At 39.4% G+C, this 20,511-nt stretch overlaps 2 protein-coding genes and 1 non-coding gene across 4 annotated transcripts in view; 2 read left to right on the forward strand and 1 right to left on the reverse strand.

Annotated features, from left to right (window-relative positions):
- Positions 1-11,891, reverse strand: part of LOC123519089 (sorting nexin-6-like) — a 20,508-nt gene extending 8,617 nt beyond the window's left edge. The window contains exons 1-9 of one of the 2 annotated variants that reach the window (XM_045280282.1): positions 11,799-11,891; positions 11,650-11,694; positions 7,895-7,999; positions 7,643-7,753; positions 6,348-6,469; positions 5,340-5,463; positions 4,948-5,152; positions 4,021-4,136; positions 2,958-3,140 (exon numbers count right to left, since the gene is read on the reverse strand). In XM_045280282.1, the coding sequence (XP_045136217.1) occupies positions 2,958-3,140; positions 4,021-4,136; positions 4,948-5,152; positions 5,340-5,463; positions 6,348-6,469; positions 7,643-7,753; positions 7,895-7,999; positions 11,650-11,694; positions 11,799-11,804 (1,017 nt within the window). In that variant the 5' untranslated portion in view covers positions 11,805-11,891. The remainder of the gene's footprint in view (positions 1-2,957; positions 3,141-4,020; positions 4,137-4,947; positions 5,153-5,339; positions 5,464-6,347; positions 6,470-7,642; positions 7,754-7,894; positions 8,000-11,649; positions 11,695-11,798) is intronic. The other variant, XM_045280284.1, reaches the window with a different exon arrangement.
- A 3,639-nt stretch (positions 11,892-15,530) lies between these two features.
- Positions 15,531-20,353, forward strand: LOC123519091 (histone deacetylase complex subunit SAP18-like). The gene is made up of 4 exons (XM_045280286.1): positions 15,531-15,713; positions 17,875-17,981; positions 18,101-18,295; positions 19,523-20,353. Exons 1-4 carry the CDS (start codon positions 15,642-15,644, stop codon positions 19,605-19,607), a joined length of 459 nt encoding a protein of 152 aa, XP_045136221.1. The 5' UTR covers positions 15,531-15,641; the 3' UTR covers positions 19,608-20,353.
- Positions 16,004-16,133, forward strand: LOC123519103. Its single transcript, XR_006678974.1, has one exon. It is a non-coding gene; the product is annotated as a small Cajal body-specific RNA 8 (non-coding RNA).
- Positions 20,354-20,511: the final 158 nt, after the last annotated feature.

A 20,511-nucleotide genomic window follows, 5' to 3' on the forward strand; every position in this document is an offset into this window, starting at 1 on the left:
CAGAAGATTAATGGCCACAGTCTTCACTATTTTAATCCCCCACATAAGTTTCTGAAGCTGTATAAAACCACCAAATAGTAACCGGAATGAATATGAAGTGGTTAAACCCCCTTTAACTTACTAATATACAAGTAGTCAGATTTGTGCAAGGAGAGTCTTCACCTATCCAGAGAACTGAAGATTGAAGAAAACTTGAAACACAGTGGAAAGGAAATGCATCAAATTAATTAACTGTCAATGACTATACTTTCAAATGTGTTACTCATTCAAGAAATTGTCTGAAATCCATCTATTTATCCATCTATGTCATCATAATCACCATCATTACATTACTTATTCAGTGAACAAAATGAGGCGTTTCCAGGCAGCAACTAAGTTATCATAAAATGCATATCTCTTGGTGGGTACTGTAGAAGTAGAAGTAGTAGTAGTAGTAGTAGTAGTAGTAGTAGTAGTAGTAGTAGTAGTAGTAGTGGTGGTGGTGGTGGTGGTGGTGGTGGTGGTGGTGGTGGTGGTGGTGGTGGTGGTGGTGGTGGTGGTGGTGGTGGTGGTAGGTAGTAGTAGTAGTAGTAGTAGTAGTAGTAGTAGTAGTAGTAGTGATGATGATGATGGTGATGGTAGTAGTGGTCGTGATGGTGGTGGTGGTGGTAACAGCTGCATAAGAGTAGTGGTAGTGGTAGTGGCAGTAGTACTAGTAGTAGTAGTAGTAGTGATGGTGGTGGTGGTGGTAACAGCTGCATAGTAGTAGTAGTAGTGGTGGTGGTGGTAGTGGTGGTGGTAGTGGTGGTGGTGGTGGTAGTAGTGGTGGTGGTGGTGGTGGTGGTGGTGGTGGTGTGGTGGTAACAGCTGCATAGTAGTAGTAGTAGTAGTAGTAGTAGTAGTAGTAGTAGTAGTAGTAGTAGTAGTAGTAGTAGTAGTAGTAGTAGTAGTAGTAGTAGTAGTAGTAGTAGTAGTAGTAGTAGTGTTGTAGCCAGCATTAGTCATAGTAGTGGTAATTAAGTTGAAGAAGTTGGTGCAGTCGAATCAGTAGTCATGGTTGTAGCACTTATTGCTGTTCTTGCTAACCAAATATCAACGCATCACTAAGTCTTGTCCCATCAAACCAAGGCTGCTTAACAATATTGCCTAAAAGGTACATCCATATACTCCAATAAACATTTCCATATACATTAACACATACGGTTGAGTCTTTAGGTGCACCCATATGAAAATCGGAATAGAGCACATTTATAATAGGGTCAGAATCAGGGAAGATAGATGCCCATATTCATAAATGCCTTTCCCACTCACTATGACAATTTTCCAAGGTCACAGAGAAGACTAGGAAGGTTTTCAAGACAGTTTCTCTTCTTAATAAACTAGAAATCCTGCCAATCTATCACCAGAATGTTAAAAATACTCTTTAAAAACATGAGTATCTTCAACTGGAGCCTTTGGAAAGTAGTGATAGTGAGAGAGCAAAGCATTTCACAATATGGGCCATAGATTGAAATATAAATTACACAAGCTGATGGAAGACATAAAGAGAATGGATAGAGGAATTATGAAACAAGATCATGAAGTAAAAGCAGTGGTGAATGATGCAGACACCAAAGATTGATTTCATGGCACTGAAATGTCATATCCCTTACTCAAAATTTGCATTCTCAAACATCTAGGTACCTTGTCTCTACTATTCTAATAAGCTCTATAGGATCTTCATGGATGTTTTCATGATTAATGCAGTTAACATGACAAGAATCCAGCATGGGAAGGGAAAAGCCAGAGAACCTGACATAAATTTAGTGGCCTTCGAAAACCATCTCCATCTTCATGACCCCCAAAAAATATTTCAAGATAGAAGCCTTGATCATATACATTGTCAGGCAGCTTATTAGTGCATGGAAAGCTTTCAGTCTGGTTCCTTTAGGTAAATAGTGTGTGCTCCCTTAAGGTTTCTATCCATCATTTCAAGAAGAGGCCAGCACCTTGACAGTTTGTGTTAGAAATGAGAGGATGACAACGATACATTTCAGTATGATACATAAAACATAACACAACAAACCTATATAAACTTTACAGAAAACTTACAAGAGTTCCTATAAGTTCATGTTGGACGAAAATATGAAAATGATATTCATGAAAATGTTAAATGAATCTGATGTCTTTGTTTTAGCATCTTCATGGTGGAAGGTTGAATGTGAAATGTGATATACTGTACCAAAACAGGTTCCTCACACTGCCAACAAGAAGGGTATATCTACAGGAGCAGATACATTGTATTAAAGCAACAGAGATCACTCAAAGCATTTAGGCTGAGGGAATTAGTTCAGTGGTTCCCAAACTCATAATCATAAAGCTCAAAGGATTTTTTCTTTAATTATAGTGCAATTTTAGGAAGAAAAATAATCAAGCTTGACTCATGCATATTTACATTAAGAGGTGGGGAAACTTTAGAGCATTGGATTTACCTATTAAAGAAAAAATTATTTACCTATTAAAGAAAAAATGGACTCAAATTACCAAGAGTTAAACTGGTACGCATTATAATACGAGCTAAATCACTATAACATACTTTCTTTTCATTAACATCTTAATCAAAACAAAATTAAAAATCAGAAATATTGTTGAGTATTTCACTTCATGCATTACACTACTGAGAAAGTAATATAGTACGTAAAGCTGCAGTCAAATTTGGGAAGCACTAAATTAGTTAATAAAACAAAACATGGCAAGCAAAACAACTGAAAACTACATGTTAGCCACAAACACACATTAATATCCCCCAATACAATATAACAAAACTTACAAAAAAAGAAACCAATGCAAAAAAAAAAAAAAAATGAAGCAGTTAAAACAAAACCAAGAGCTACTTTACAGTCCTCTTGACAACTACAACCTGAATGAAACTCCTGGACTCTCTTAAAGGAAGCCAGTTAAGCTGACACTCCACCTAAGAGTCTGTCCCACAAACTCACAGCATGCACATCCTTATTCTTGGCTCTGGCACGGTCCAGGTTCTTGTTGGCCTGCTCATAGTTGGCCAGACACCTAAGGCGGCGGTACAGCAGGTCCTTGGCAGCACTCCCATCCCTCACGTAATAACGCAGCGTATCCGACAGCTTCAGGTCCTCGTCTGATGCCACCCGCCCCTCCACTTTCTGGAAGGAAGGATAGATGGTGTGTGTGTCCTGGTAAGCCTGCCTCATCTTATTCTTCAAGTGAGTGAGCCTTGTTTTTATTTCTTAGGCAAATCTACTGGTGCATAATGAATGTTGTCCTTTAGAAACATAATCTCACCCCACAATCGAAGTTAATACAGAGTGGTTGATGAATGATATGGACTCAGTGGTTGTGTTGTTAATGCTGAGTCAATAGGGAGGTTTGAACGATTATATAGATTTATGGACTGGATGATAGATGATAGATAGACTGCCATGTGAAGACTTGACAGCCTCTTGCAGCTTCCCTCCTTTTCTTATGTTCCCAAGATCTGATTCATACTATTCAATGCATTGCTTTGCATACATTCATAAACATTATACACAAGGTCATCATAGAAGCTATTATTTGTTGAGGGTTAATGCAAAGGAGGACATTCTACAAAAACACACATTATTTCATTATGAAAGAAAATTTGCATCACAAAATGCTAGACTACCATGCAGGAATTACGTAAACAAAATATTAGAAAAAAATCCTGAGCTTATGTCATGCTAATCCAACTTTTTTCCTTATTTCTCCTAATGCTTTTATACTTGATTATGATAAAGCTATTATTAAACACAACACTTAATAGAATTTTTTTTTTATATATATATTATACTATTTTCTTTTATAAACAAAAACATTTCCAAAAGTGGGATGGCAGCAGGAGGTGGATAAAGCCAAACACCGCAGCACCACAGCACAGCTCCCATGCTGAGCCACACACTTCACAGCCAGGACTCACTCTGTGTTGTCCCTCACATCCACCTACTAGTAAATCATAACCAAGAATAATAAGCCACAGATATAGACAAAAAAAGGAAATTACCTTACCCTGGCCTTTTCAAATGTGTCGGCCACTTTGTTGATAAATTTCTCTAGTCTTGGTCCCTCAATTGTCCCTAGCTGAGAGAGGCCTGAAGAGAGCTGTATATAGGAGTCAGCCACACCTGCAGGGTAAATGACAAATTAAATATAAAGAAGGATCTGTCTATACACCAGGCTGGCAATTCCACAAGGGATGGCTGGGTTAAAGCACCACACACTCACACATATCATTTACACTGTTAGCCCCCTTGGACCCTGGTGGATATAGAGAGTCTTGTGGAACAGCATACTACATCTCAGGAGTTTCAGCATGGCACAGCTGGCCACATACATCTACAAGAAGACCCAATAACATATGCTGGTTGACTCCTCCTTTTTAGAAAGATGCTTCCACTAATCATTGCTTACATGAATAAATAACCTGAAACTTTTCATTTTCCAACAATCTTATCTTCAAAGCATATATGAAATTTCCAAAAGTAATTGTCATCAGTAAATTACATTTCCATAGTAAAATAGTAGACATAGTAAAGAATGTAATAATTGATAATAATATCAAGCAATCTTAATCAAGGTAGTTTAACTTAATAAATTAAGTTAATATAATAATACAGAGACACTACAAATGTCATCATCATTCATCACATACTGCTTTCCACATTACAATGGAGTGGGCTGTACACAAGTCACAGGAACCAGCTGACATCAGTGACAAACAACAGGAAAGAACTGATAACACTTATCTCTGCTGACAAGTTTCCACTAATACACACAAACAATACACTGTGACCAAAGACCAAACACATGGTGCTATCATACATAGAGGTATGAAAGAAAATATGAACAAACTGGGAAGAGGTTCTCAACAACAAAGGAAGACAACACATGAAATAACATTTTTACCACAAGGTGAAATCAACGAACTGGACTTACTTTTGTGTGCCTGGGTCATCTTATCTGCCTTTACTGTGGCATCTTTGATTGCCGTGTGGTACTCAAGGAGGAAGGTTTTCTCACGTTCAAAGTAATCATCGACATCCTTCTGTGTTGCCGCCAAAAGAATCTCATCTGTTGACTTGTTGAAGCTCTTGAAGAGTCCCTCAACCTTCTCTTTCTTGTTTTTTGTTCTGACTGATAACTGTTGAGGAATTGATCAATATAGGCACAGGACATGAATCATACAATACCACTGCTATTTAACATTGAATAATTATGTGACAGAATATCAAATGCCTGTGACCAAGAACCATACTGGATTTATGTTGCAAATTTGACAAAGAACAATGTAATGAAGCAGCAAATATTCACAGAAAAGTAATACTCACATCTTGTTCATACTCTAGGAACACTTTGAAATTGTGATCATTTCTGAACACTGTGTGTTGAGCTAATCTGGTGAGGAACACTTCATGCATCGCTACGGTCTTCTTGAAGGTGGCCAAGTATTCCCTGCAAATACGATATGCAAATAATTATTGCTCTTGACTACCTCTACCTTACAGACCACAATGATGTAATGTCTCACACTAGCTTCCCTTTCACAAACATTTGATAGAATTAGTTATTACCAACATCTACTCTCAATAAGTTTTTGACACTTGAAAAATATTTGCAGCCTCAAAATAGTTGTTGGGTGTATTGGAAATAGTGTATATTCCAAAATATAATAATAAAATGGTGATGGGTGTTTACTATCCATCAAAATTAAAAAACACACCTCAAAAAATGGGTTCACTTAGCAGTGATCTAAACCCTGAACCCAAATGTTTAGAGCCACACACTGAATGTAGTCAAATCAGGTATCAGTTACACACAAGATCCTCAACACTGCAACCAACCACTCCACTTTAGCCAACTTTCTACCCACACAGAAAAGCCTGTGTGCTTTTTAGTTCTACGTGCCCTAAGGTAAATATGACACACATAACCAGAGCCTAGCACCATATATGCTGATACCAAGTTTTGAAAAGATGTGATTCTAACATTAATATAGGCACCGTTATTAGTGGAACATATCGTTACAGTACACACAAAACACACTTCACAAAAATAAACCATCTTTTCATAAAATGTCAATTCTACCATATTAAAGGCTGAAGTAAAAAAGTTTTGTTGAAGGAACAAGTCAACATATTTCATAAACAAAATAATCACGTTGTATAAGAATATCAACAATTTTATCCAGTGAGCTCTGGTTCTTGAATAAATCAGAAAATATCAAATTACTAACTGAAGTCAAAGGTATAGTCAGTAACAGTCATCAGGCACAGGAAGAGATTATGAAGTCCCCAAAAGAAGAGAAAATTGCAACAAAGGTCAACAAAACTACACACGCTTCCAGTTCCTGCTTCATCTTGCTGAACTCTTCTTTGGTCATGCTGCCCTCACCCTCTCCCAGCTTCTGAAGTTTTTCCCGAGAGGCGTCAAAGTCAGGTCGGGGAGGAGGAGGAGGGATCTGCAGAATATAAATGAGTGAGTTTGTCATCTATAACATTGTTCATCACAGAAAATAAAGGGCATGACAATTAGGAGTAGGTTTGTCATCAATAACAGTCTTCATGGGAAATAAAGAGCATGACACACAAACACTTCATCTCTCAGTCAATGAATATAAAACTGTGTCCAAAAGAGAATAATAACAGATCTATTCTTTAATCTTTCACTGCTTTGGAACTCTTTGGTTGACAATACAAACACTGTATTAAAATGTTTGGAAGGATAAAGAAAGAGAAAGTGAATAGAGGATTGATTTTACCTTTTTCTATCTTACATGATAATTCAAGACATTGCAGTACATAGATGAAAATAGTAAAATATTTGTCAACTGGTGAGAGTTCAAAATTCACAGGCATTTCTTTACATTAATATTTCCACCCTTTCATTACTTCCAATTGAGCAGCTCAGTTTTTTCTTCTTTTTCTTTTATCGTCAGTCATAACTTATGCAGAAGAGACTGCCATTTAAACTCAAAAGCTTATAATTCAATTGTATTCAACATAACATGAAAATTACCTATTGAGAATATACAGATCCTAAAACGTTTTGGATTTTAGACTAGTCAATATTTGGAATGCATTGGTACCTTAGTTTTGAGACACTGATGAAAAACATAATCCAATCAATTTGTATGAAGTATGGTCAGTGTGAATGTTTGACAAGAGGGAGCAAGTACTGGGGATAACTGGCATCCCTAGGGAGAGGGAGATAAGATGTCCACAAAGAGAGATAAGATGCACTCTCTCACCTACTTTACACTTCAGCATTATGTAGTGATTTAGCTGAACATAAGCTATACAGACATAATGTTCATTGTTATTTATCTGGTAATACTGAATGGTAATGTCATTCACACCACTGACATGTATGTCTTGTATTACTGAGAGAATGTGAACAGTATATGATATTGTTAACACACAAGTTAAAGGATTCTGGACAATACAATTCTACAAAAAAATATTTTCCCTTTGTATTAAAAGCACATTTGCACAATACAAACATAACATGCATTTATATAATATTCATCATCTAGTGTTAATTTATCATCACAAAGACTATTTTCTAACTCCTATAACTGACTTAACACATCCCAGCAGAACATATCAAACAATGGCACTGAAATAACACTCACAATGTAGCCAGCATAGTCTTCATTTTCATCAAAGCGATCGTGGAGCCAAATAAACTCTTCGTGTTGCCTCACCACAGAGAACTCTGGTTTGGCGTAATCTGGCAGGGTCGTCTGCAACAAACACTCCACTTAAAACATCATCCTTTTAACAGCTGCCTTGACACTATCAACAAAACAGAAAATAAAAGACAATTACAAAATGCAAGACACTTAATGACAAAATGCATAGCTACACTAACACACACAACTTACTTTAGTATGGACGGTAAACTTCACTTTCTCCCTCTCACTCAAGGCATCGGAAATATCAACTTGCAGAGTGCTGTCATTCAGGTCCACAGTGTCTGATCTCCCACTCTGTAATAACACAATGAACTGATTGTTTTACAAGGAAAATGAAGTGGGTTCTAAAGTAAATAGAAATATGAGTCATGTTTTTTTTTTTATGTACTTCAAGTGTCATCGTCTATGTCACAAGTGTACAATGTTAAAGGAATAATTCTTCATTCATTTTGTGCCTTCTTGATGTCTATATTGCATGTGGTCATGATTCAAGCAGATAATTATTCCTAAGAGACTTCAATTGTGTAAAAATGGTGCAAGATGTTGTACTGCCTAGTAAATTTGTCTGTCAAACTTAACTCACAAACTTCTATCTTGAAAGGCAATTAAGTTTTCACAAAAGTACATTTTTCAGTCCAATAAGACTAATTCAGTACATGCTCAGATTAATAACTTACAACACAAAAAATATGCAGCTTATGCATGAAAAGTTGTACACTGAGCTTTTCACAAAAACTATTACAAAAATGTCATTCACATAGCACATCTTACATGCCAAAAGAAGAACTGACAACCCTGTCTCTGGTCTTTGTTTCCCAGCCACTTAAGCCACTCAGCCACCCTTACTTCAGCCTAGAGGGAACATTCATGCATCACTGCCTGCACTGTGTTGGGACCCTCCTCACATCCCTGCCAGGTTACACTGAGGGACCACCACCAAAACTAGATCCAAAATGCCCCTGGATATACCTAATGCACCCAAGGGAATGATGAATTATGGAAGCAAATATACTACTGAGGTACATTACACTGACATTCTATTGTTAGTATGATTTTATCTATCTTTCATATAGTTCCTCTAAATCATCCCTCTGCATACATGTACAGTACATTCCAACAATATACATGGTTTTTGGCACTAATATAGTTTAGAACAAATGGTAACTTGTCATCTGAATATTCATAAAACTAAAAACTAGTTTTGAACATTGAAAGACAAACAGATATAACATGCCATATGTCACCTCAAGAAAAAAGGCAAGCTGCATAATTTTCTCTGGCATAAGCACTTTTATGACATAGCAATTGTAATGGACTGAAATAGTGACATCCTATCAAATGTCACTATGTCGTCCCACCTCAGTCTCAATTCCCTGAAGTGCATTGATAAGATAAAGCTTTGTGTGCATCCATTGAAAACACACACAAATCCCATTCACATTAATCTACACAGTGATAATCAAGCCAAGTTCTGTCTATTACTTCAGTAAAAGCAAATTATATGGTATGGACTTAAAAGTGTGTATCATTATTGGTGACAGTTACTTCTAACCTGTAACCATTTCCTGTTCACCATGAATGTTTTATGAAAGTGCTGATAAGGCAAGAGATTGATAAGTTCAACGCCAAGCCAACTCATCCTCACAAGCACATCACTGCAAGGAAGAGCCAATCAATACATTCTTGCAATCAACCCGCACACACCACTGCAACTTGTGCAAATGCTGGCACCAATATTTTTGTACAGCAAAAATATTGTTGAATAATAAAACTGACCTTAAAAACACTTCTTACAGTAGAGCCTCTGCACACAAATGCCTAACACAATACAAATGACATAGGCAGTTTAATTCAGAAAAAAAATATTCTCCAAACACAAATGTGGTGGTTTGGTGTATTTCTAAGACATGTAAGGAAATATACAAAATGGGAATTTGGGAAGACCTGATCTCTAAATAATAATTTGAGATTTTGAGAATAGACTTTCTGACCACAATGTTTGCCAGCAGTCTACCTGCCTCAATCATGGCTGCCACATGAGCCATGTCTCTTGTGTTGTCACTATTCATGTGTTCTTTTATGTACTGCTTATCCTGTGCCTGCTACAATGACAGGAGGGAGGCTGAAGGTCTCCATCACCAGTATATGACAGCGGCAAGTGGATAGTACACCTCGTAAGGATATTTGGCTGGTCATCCTTCCTTCTTTATTTTCTGCCTTTATTATTCATCATAAATTTTTTCCCATATAATTAAACCACTTACAATAATTTCTCTTTTAGGCTGAAAATGTACGTGTTGTGCACATTACAGGAAATGTTCAAACAAATCTTTTTTATTTTAACTGGAAAATTTATTCTGAACACAAATTTTCAGGATATATGAGTTGACTGTTAAATCAATGAAATCTCTATGTTCAGAGGTTGTACTACACTTCCATCACAGCATGGTAAAAGCAGTGAAGATTAAGACACTACAACATAAAGAAGTATAGTTCTTTAACGTAAGCAGCCACCATTGAGAAACATAACAAAAGCACACACCTTGCCTATGCTTGCCACAATGCACCAACGCTCAACTCAACTCACCCCACACCATTAGACCTAAACCACAATGCAAGCAGCCACATAACTACCATCAGGGCTATCGTACAAGGCTACCTGACTTGTTTTCACACTCCTAACAGGACAATACCTCATCAAATTATTAACTATTATGTGTAACCACTATCCAATGGCTGGAACAAGACAACCACACTTAAAACAACAGCTTTTCTTTCTCTGGCAATCATTTCCCATATACATACATGAAATCAATGCCCTTGAAAGCTCTCCTCCACTAGGCCCAGTCATACTTCTTTTCTCTCCAGTCTTCCCCACAACTACAGTTCATCCTTCTCCTGGCCTCCCTCCTCATGTCTCCTACATCAATCACTCTTCCTACATATGTCTTCCCTCCTCTCCACACACCTTAACCCACTGTAGTCACCTTCATAACAGCACTTGGCATCACTAGCTTTAAACACCATGGTTTTCCTATACAGTCTATCCATCTCTGAATTTTGGCCAAAGTTCATCTAGGAAAGTATGTCCATGTAGCTTTAAAATATGAAGCCTTAACCCCTTCAATATTGGGACACGCTTCAACCTTGAGACCTGTGTACAATTTGACCATTTCGTTGACATTAGGAAGGGCCTATGGAGATCAGAAGATTAATAGCTACAGTCTTCACTATCTTAATCCCGCCACACAAGTTTCTGAAACTGTTTAAAATCACAAAACAGTAAGCAGAATGAATATGGAAAAGCGTCATGGTACTGAAGGGGTTAATATTATCGCTAGTTTGACAATGAACAATGCTACATAGGTGCAGCCTGCTTCCATTTCTACTTGTGACAGTCATGCAATTTCTTCCATGTGTTGACGCAGACAGCAGTCAAGAAATACTCCAGTCATTCACCATCCTGTGTTTGTGTTACCACCGTGTATTCTGTTCAATATTTCACCTCGTCAGTATTGCAGTTCCACGTGTGGCAGGAATATCAAACCCAATCTGCACTTGTGTTTGGGGTAGAAATGAAGGAAAGGCAACATAAAAAACGAGAGGAAAGGAGAGGAGTGAAAATCAAGGAAATACAGGAACCTTGCATCTTATTCCACAGCTGTTTGTGATGGGAAAGGAAAGCAACGGAAAGGAAAGGAAGGGACGGGAAAGAAATGATTCAATGGGATGGGAATCAAGGAAACGGTGGATAAAACAGGAATTTCACATCCAATTCCTTAAGCCTTAGACCGGTATTATGGAAAGGAGAAGGGAATTTAAGGAAGGCAAGGGAAGAGAAGGGAAGGAAAAGGAGTAAGGGGCGGGCCAGCGGGAGGGAGGAGGCGGTGGTGGTCACAAGACTCGGGCGGTTCATTAACACCAATTAACCTAAGCTTTCCTACCTTAGTTCCGTTAGTCTCGCTGGGCAGCACGTCTTCCATTCCGTCCTGAAACGATACAGGTGCCATTAGCCCAAGGATGGGATGAAAAAATGGGTTAGTAAGTCAGAAATGTGAGTGAATACAAGAGCGGCGCGCTGAACTCCGCCTACCATCATGGCTGCACAATAAATGATTGGAGGGAGGCAGGCAAGTGTCAGCCAGCACGGAGACAGCTGACACTCGCCACCACATCCACCACGGCCTCCACACCTTCACCTCATAGGCTTGGATCTCATCAGGTAGGCGTCAGTCTAGCCCCAGCATGAGATCAACGGGATAAACAAACTGTGATCTATTATTTTCCTCTCAAATGATGATATTCAACAAGTTTTATCTTGGTGTACTTGTGCTTACTTCCTGTCCTCTCGGAGTAGTAGATAGAGTGTGATTATGTTAGCTATGATGGGCGTTACTTGTTATCTTAGTCAGTGAATAGAATTAACACACTAAGCTCTTGTTTTCTTATCTATTTTCATAAGACATTTAATAAATATTTCATTGTGTCCTTTTTGTTGTTTGCCTTCCTTACAGCAAGTGAAAGTTACGAAGAGCCCCAAATGCCACATGAGAAGTTCACGTGATCTACTATATAAATCTTGAAATCTTACAACTTCGTCCACTCGCTCTCTTTCCATTAACAATTTCCTGCTCCTGCTAGTTTGACCTCCCAGTTTGTGGCACTGTATCTATCCTCTTCTTCATTCTTCCCTAGCTTCTCGTACGTCCTCCTCTTTTTCTTATTATTATTTATCATACAATCACACTTATTCTTGTTCGTTCTTCCTCCTTCGATGGAGAAAGCCCTTTCTCTCACTTATTCTCTTTTGAATTTTATTGTCCTTTACTGTACGTTGTTCTTATAACTTACCTTTCCTTTTATTTATTTATCTATTTTTTTTTTCTACCGAAGTTATCATCTCCTGCAAAAGTTATGGAATTTGGCTATGATACGCATGCAGCTGCTGTTAAAATTCGTGTATCTAAGATCAAATAGAGTACGTAATAGCACTGATAATTATTTGCTAATAGCGTTAGTATTATGCAGCCAGGGCCCCAGCCCATTTACGCCTATATTCAGTGGTGTGGATGGTGTCAGGAGTAACTATCATGTTTCATGAATGAAAAGAATACCTTGATCTGGCGATCAAACTTCTTGTGACGCATTAATGCGTTGCATGTAATCATTATAAACACTTAGACGAGAAAGAAATAGAATCAAAGAGTGATTACATCTGCATCTGCGGAGCGGTATAGATCCCAGTATCTACAAAATAGCAAGAGTGAATGTGAACGCAGATGTGATGACAAGGAGTGATGCGTCATAACGGATGGACATTTCACGAATAGTAATAGTCAGTCCTGAAAAGAATTAATTGATTCACAGGTGCGGTGCCTGATTATCACGAGTTCACCTCAGCTGTAGTGCTAAGTCCAGCTGTGCACGGCGAAAGAAGAGCACAGAACTGCCTAGTATGGCCATGTGTTGGGATTCTTAGGATGCCTGTGCCCTCCTAATGTCCCTGTACGTGTTTGCCACAACTCGGAGACATAGAATCATAGCGAAAGAAGAAATGATGAGTTTGAAAGTATGTAGCTGTTAAGGAACACATGCAGAGAGAGCTGTGTTAAAAAAAGGCTGCATTCGACCATATTCCACATTCGAGTCCGCACAACACAAATAGGATGTGATGGATATATTTTACACATTACGAGCTTTCTACAGAAAATGGGAATTTAGAAAATCATTAACACGTGTTTATACTTACTTGCTTATTAGAAATCTTCTACCGAACACGTAGTGAAGATAATTCTGAGACAAAAACTGGAACTAGATTCTCTCTCTCTCTCTCTCTCTCTCTCTCTCTCTCTCTCTCTCTCTCTCTCTCTCTCTAGTAGTAGTAGTAGTAGTAGCGATGGTAGTAGTAGTAGTAGTAGTAGTAGTAGTAGTAGTAGTAGTAGTAGTAGTAGTAGTGGTTGCAGCAGTAGTGGTTGTGGTGGCAGCAGCAGCAGTGGTGGTGGTGGTGGTGGTGGTGGTGGTGGTGGTGGTGGTGGTGGTGGTGGTGGTGGTAGTGGTGGTGCAGTGGTGTGGTGGTGGTGGTGGTGGTGGTGGTGGTGGTGGTGGTGGTGGTGGTGGTAGCAGCAGCAGCAGCAGCAGTGGTGGTGGCAGTGGTGGTGGTGGTGGTGGTGGTGGTGGTGGTGGTGGTGGTGGTGGTGGTGGTGGTGGTGGTGGTGGTGGTGGTGGTGGTGGTGGTGGTGGTGGTGGTGGTGGTGGTGGTGGTGGTGGTGGTAGTGGCAGCAATGGTGGTGGCAGTGGCAGTGGTGGTGGTGGTAGTAGTAGTAGTAGTAGTGGTGGTAGTAGTAGTAGTAGTAGTAGTAGTAGTAGTAGTAGTAGTAGTAGTAGTAGTAGTAGTAGTAGTAGTAGTAGTAGTAGTAGTAGTAGTAGTAATAGTAGTAGTAGTAAAAACAGTAAAGTTTTCACTTTTCGGCAAATTAACTCTACGGTAAAAGCAAACCACGTTTTACTTACTCTACGGTACACACCACCCACATTTCCTGCTCCTCCTCCTTTCTCTCACGCTCTCTGACACTAATCCATACACACGCTCCCCTTCCTTTCTCCCATCTTCTCCCACACCCCCACTCCCTCTCTCTCTCTCCACCTAGTTAGATGTAGTGAAGTTAATATGGAATCTATATATGTAACAGTTTTCTAGTGAACGTCTTGCAGTGTTCTGAAATTGTTTAACATATAGCGTGTGTGTGTGTGTGTGTGTGTGTGTGTGTGTGTGTGTGTGTGTGTTAGTTCCCATATCAGACGTATAAGTATTACAATTAATAGAATCGATATGCTAGGTCGTGAAGGAGGTAAACAAATTCAGACCAGGGCATGATAACAAAAAGATTGAAGATCACTGCAGCAGAAGACCTGACCACCTCACTAGAGTAACGCAGCGACCACAACAAAGCAGGGATTTATGTTGCAGTTATGTAAGCAACTGAATAGTGCTCAATGGCTAAGCTAGTTGGACTGACACACCTCTGACGAACCAAAGCCAGCAGTGTTTACAGCAGCTTCCATCTCACTGCACAGCTATCAAGGAACATAAAGTAGAGATGCGGATGTGGTGTGGATCTCGGTGTTTATCGAATAGCGTATAAATGAACGTGGACGTGGCTATCAAATTATGTCATTATGCTACTCATAGATGCGCTGATGAGGATGTGTTCAAGATTTTGTTACACATAAAATCACTTTATATCCCACATTATTGCCAGTAGACTTCTCCTTTTGCTGCATATAATGCTTAATTTTGTAATACTAAAGTTATACGGCAAGTTTCAGCTACACTTACCAAAATCATTGCAGTTCGGATCGAGACAGCTACTTTTACGTAGTTGCAGGATACATGCAATCACGTTCTTTGTAAATTAAACTCTTGAGCTTGTGATCGAGTTTTGGGTTTCGAACCGTACTTTGAAGAACCCTGCGTCTACTGAACACCATCACAGCTATTCCATGAAAGAAACCTTTAAGAATAGATATCAAATTACGTGATGTAGTGCGTAGGTATATACGTAATGATGACATTATTCAATGATCTACATAAAGAATATTATTGTTGTGTCTTTGCAGGTAATTTCTCTAAACTACAACTTAATACAAAAATTATATTGAGTAAATTGTTATTAGAGAATGCGAAAAGAGAATATGGATGAAACGCAGTAAACACACACACACACACACACACACACACACACACACCAAAGGCAAAGTTTCCCCATGGCAATTGAAGAGGGAGGAAAAAAAAAGACTTAATCACATGAAAAAACGAAAGATAGAAAAAGAAACCAAGATATTACAAGAGCAAAGACGCAAAGTTTCCGCCAGACGTGTGGAGCTGTTGCCTCTCGCGGCTTCCGGAGAATAAGGGACGTCAACACACTCCACCGTCATGGCGTCCACTCTGGAGAGCAAAGTAGAGGAACGCAAGGACAACAATGAAAAAACTGTGGACAGAGAGAAAGTAAGTGCTTCGGAGAGAGTTGTTTAAGTTATCACAAGCATGCCTTTTATATTTCACCAATAACATTTGTACCCGAGTGTCGTGGAGTCTGGGGCTGGGCAGGCGGCAAGTTGGTTGCTGCTTGCTCACTGAGAAAATAAATGCCATGAGGTTGTAATGGACAGGGTAGATTGGATAAGGATGGGAAGAGTGGGGGTAGGCTCTCTTGGTCTGGCTGCCCCCTTGGGAAAAGACTGACGGAGAGAGCGAGGCGTCAGGTAGATGAGTGATTCATTATTGCCAACAGACCAGCCGGGGAAGATTCGCAGGTGTGGTTTTAGATTACCACACTCGCCACAATTACCCGGAGAACAATGTTTGCCTTCTGATGACCATGTTGCGCTAAGGTATTCAGCATGGACAGATACGGGGCACACACACACTTCTAATTCACTGTATCTCACACATTTTTATTTTTCCTAGTGAAATAATGGCATAAATGAGGTTTAATAAGGTGGGGTATTAAGGTGCTATGTAGTTCATTGCTGATTAATGGAATCGGTAAATTTGCAGTTTGAGCCAATACACCCTAACTTAAATTTCTTTTTCCCTAAGTCTAACAAGCTTGGGGACCTCCTGGGAAAGCGGGGTTTTTGGGTAGGGAAAGCAAAAATGAGGCAATTTGGGGCGTCCGAAACGAAAAAAAATCCAAGGAAAAAATACCCATTTTTAAGAAAAAAGGGGGAAATTTACAAAATTCATGAGTACTTTTCACTGAAATTATCCTAACCTAACATAATAACGTCTCCCCTCCCCCCTCCTCCCTTGGGGAACTGTGGGGAACTGGGGGTTTTGGAGGGGAGCCAAAAGAGGCGAGATATGGCGATCCAAAAAATCTAAGGAAAAAAACCTAACGTAACGTAACCTAACCTGACCGGGGGGCTGTGCCCCCCCGAACCCCCCCTACAACACTAACCTAACCCTAACATAAATCTAACCTAACGTAACCTAACCTAAACGGGGTGGCTTTGCCCCCCCGGACCCACCTACACCCATACAACACTAACCTAACCCTAACATAAACCTAACCTAATGTAACCTAACCTAACCGGGGGGATGTGCCCCCCCCGGACTCCCCTGCAACACTAACCTAACCCTAACATAAACCTAACCTACCGTATCCTTGCTTTGGGGCAGCTTCCCTCCTCCCCACACCAGTTCTCTTATAGCTTCACACAATATGCCCTACCTCTACCAATACCCCTCCTCACACTTCCTTAACGAAAGGATGAAGGTCCCGGCTGATCCTCTTCTCGATTGTACACTGACTTGCATCGCAGGAGCGATGATTTCCCAGTAATCAAATTCGCAACCTTTACAACTAGCATCACTGGTGGCCATGGCTGAACTGCGCACACAGATGTCTCTGTGCACCTGTCTGCCCAGCTGTGCCCTGCCTATGAATACATATAGCAAATTCCCATTGGCGCAGCTCGTGGTGTTAAGAGGTGGTGGCACGTCATTGGACAAAAGAACTATAGACACAATAAGAATCCTATTCAGAAGTTACCCACAAACCCCAGCTATAAACAAATGCAAGTCAGTGTACTGCTCATTTCTGAGTGTGATGGAGCTCCGTGGCTCGCCGCAGCTTGCTGGACTTAGAGAAAACTCGCTGAACACCGCACATTTGAAGGCTTGTACTGAAGTTATTACTAATTTCCGATAGGGTCAAATGGGGTTAGAAATGCTCGTAGAAGTGTGGTGTAGACCATGAGAATGTTTATAGTTTCGTGTAGTGTATTGGTTGAAACTGCAATAATACCATGGAATCTTATGTATTATTATGTGGCTGCATGTATTATACTACTAGTGGATGTATTATATTACAAAGTGGAGCTTGTCTGTGGAGCGGGAATGAATTTGTGTGTTCATAGAAAGTAATTTAGATATGTATGGTCAGTTACTACTTATAAGATGTTTTGTGTAGAAAATTGGAGAAGATTATGTCTATTTCCTGCATTTACTCCTTTGCATAAATATTATCTGTCTTCCATACATGCCATCCTACTGTGCAAAATTCCTTATGCTGACAGTACTGCCTTGTATGATAATAAGTTAACATGAAACTTTATCACTGTCCTGTCAAGAGTTTTTTCCCTACTTCACTTCCTTCCCTCAGACTTGCCCCTTGCTGCTGCGTGTCTTCTGCTCCAATGGCCGCCACAATAACATAGGGGAGTACCGTAGGGGCAACACTCCTCCTAATGAACTGCAAATATACACATGGTAAGCTTTGGTTTGGCATTCATTCTTAATTCTTGTAATCTCACCATCACCATCAGGTTCCCACTGCTACACCATCGATCCATTGTCTTCCCATGCCTCATCCTGTTGATTCCCTGCAGGATGGATGCCACTCTGAAGGAAATTGGCAGCCTCATCCTGGAGGTGAACCCTGACACTCGGCGGCGTGGCACAGTGTTTGAGTTCCGTCTGGTGTACCCGGAGCTGACCAAGACCATCCCCCGCATGAAGGAACTCGGCTCCATTGTGATTGGTCAGAAGGGCTTTGATGACAACAAGACTTTAGCTCAGTTAGGGTGAGTGAGTGATCAGGTGATAAATATAAAGGCAGGTTCACACATGCCAATTTGTGACTGAGATTGCAAGTTGGTAGAGTTTCTGACTGAATATTGGTGCCTAGCAACTTGAAAAATCAGTTGCAAAACAAAACCAACATGTTGGTCTTGTTTAGTCGATATGTGACTTTGTTTACATTGTGACATCATGCAGTAAGCTTTGAGAATGTGGTCTCCAGGTGTAGAGATGTTAGAGTTGGTGAGAGAAAAAGAACACATCTGGGACCCCAGAAATAAATTATGCTGTAAAAAAAGTTTGTGCAAATCATTGTTCAGTGCCACTCTCCAAGAACTGTTCCCTTAATGTAGGGTTTTGTTGGAGGTAAGGATTGAAGACTTGTCAGGATTTAATTGGATCACAATTGTGCATAGTCGTCTTAAGATTAACAATTTTCTATGAGAAATGTAGGCTAATTTACTCTAATTATAACCTTTGAAGCTATTGGTTGGGTGTAGGACAGAACCCTATCAGTCATAAACTCACCATTGATGTAACAATACTCCTTTTTTTTTTACAAGCTCATATTACCATGCTGGAAATTAATGATAACTATGGGAGCATCCATGGTGGGTGAAAGCCTTTGATTGGGAGATTGTCCCTGCAACAACTTTTTATGGGACGATGCCCTCGCTAAAACGGGTGAAAATCTGTTATAGCGAAGGTTTGTAATGTCAGAGTTTTTGTTTGTTATATCCAATATGTGGTACATCAAGATACATTATATCGAGGGTTTATGTACTAAGAAATTGATTAATAACATATTTACATTAAGAATACAAAATTAAGGACCACTCTTCAGGGATGAACATAGTCCCTAAGATTACTGTAGCATTGCTATTGTATGGTACGGCATAGATCACAGATCATGCAGTCATACACATTAATGTTTTGTAATATGGTTGCACCAGATTTTAGGATTCATTATCTTCCATTCATGCTAGGAGGGCCAAGTCACATTTCCACAGCTTCCATTCAGCGTCTTCTTATTCACCAAGGTTGCAGTGTGAAAGAAAATAACTATTTGGCTCATACAAAACTTATTTAAATCCGGGATCCCTTATTTGTGAGCTAAATGTTATGGACTGTGCAGTAATTATATATGTATTTATCTGTATTTGATATCTGTTCCTAAGTAATCAAACACTACTTGGTACTGGTTGCCTCACTTATTCCTATTTTTTCAACAGTTTTGTGATAGGAGACTTCCTTGACATTGCCATCACCAGCCCTGGCCGGGGTATGCCACCACAGCGACGGATGAGACCCTACTAGCACCTTCGTCCCTGTGCATTCCGAGGGTGCTTCAAGGCCACATGGGATTACCCAAAGCACAGGCAGATAAGAACTACTCATTGAACTTCAGTACAATTCCTTTTACTGTTAAGGGTTTAGAGAGATGGAATCCTTAATGTTGTAGACTTCAATGTGGCTGTGTAGTCTTCTAGTATTGAATATCTCTTCTCAATTTAGATTTCTATCTTGGATAAGTCTGGCTTTCCAGTCTCTGTCTGTGTTGGATATTGCTTTATGTAAACTTTTCTCTGAGGATTGATAAGGCTCTGTAATGCCAGTCATGCACAATGGTGTGTTGATGTTGATGGCATTTGTGTTGTCCTAACAGGACAGTTAAGGCTGATGATGATGTTGGTTTGTGTGGTGATGTGTCAGACACATTTCTTTGAATGCCCTGACAGGCATTCACTTCCCACTCAAGAGTCTCTCATAGCCAATTTAGTTTCCATTCATATTAGCTAGTGAGGGAAGGAAAACTCACCATTGTTTGTATACCTTGCTTTCTTATATTTTTCATTTAGGTGTTAAATAGACAAATTTGATCATGTTCAGAATAGAAAATTTGATTATCTTATGATAATGTATTTTGTCTTATAAGTTGAACTGTATAGTTTTTTTTATTATTGTTTTATTATATGTATTCTCTCAGCTCACTTAACATCATATCTCTACAGATTTAGAAATATAAAAGCACTGCATTTTATATGAATAAATTTGGAAGTGCATTGGAGATTTTTATGATCTTTGTAGCAGGAAAGTGGGTTTGGATTGATGTCCTTCTTCATAATACAATGCAAATTACATTCACTTAACTATTCTTTAACTTATTAAGGGCAGGCAGCATATATAAGCAGTATTAGAAAGTCTTTATGTGCAAGTAAGC

This window comes from Portunus trituberculatus, chromosome 44 (assembly GCF_017591435.1).
Source record: "Portunus trituberculatus isolate SZX2019 chromosome 44, ASM1759143v1, whole genome shotgun sequence".
Classification (NCBI taxonomy): Eukaryota; Metazoa; Arthropoda; class Malacostraca; order Decapoda; family Portunidae; genus Portunus; species Portunus trituberculatus.

Coding starts and splice junctions, on each gene's coding strand:
- LOC123519091 (XM_045280286.1), top strand. CDS start 15,642: ATGGCGTCCACTCTGGAGAGCAAAGTAGAGGAACGCAAGGACAACAAT. Junction 17,982..18,100: donor GAACTGCAAATATACACATG/GTAAGCTTTGGT, acceptor GATTCCCTGCAG/GATGGATGCCACTCTGAAGG. Junction 18,296..19,522: donor AAGACTTTAGCTCAGTTAGG/GTGAGTGAGTGA, acceptor TTTTTTCAACAG/TTTTGTGATAGGAGACTTCC.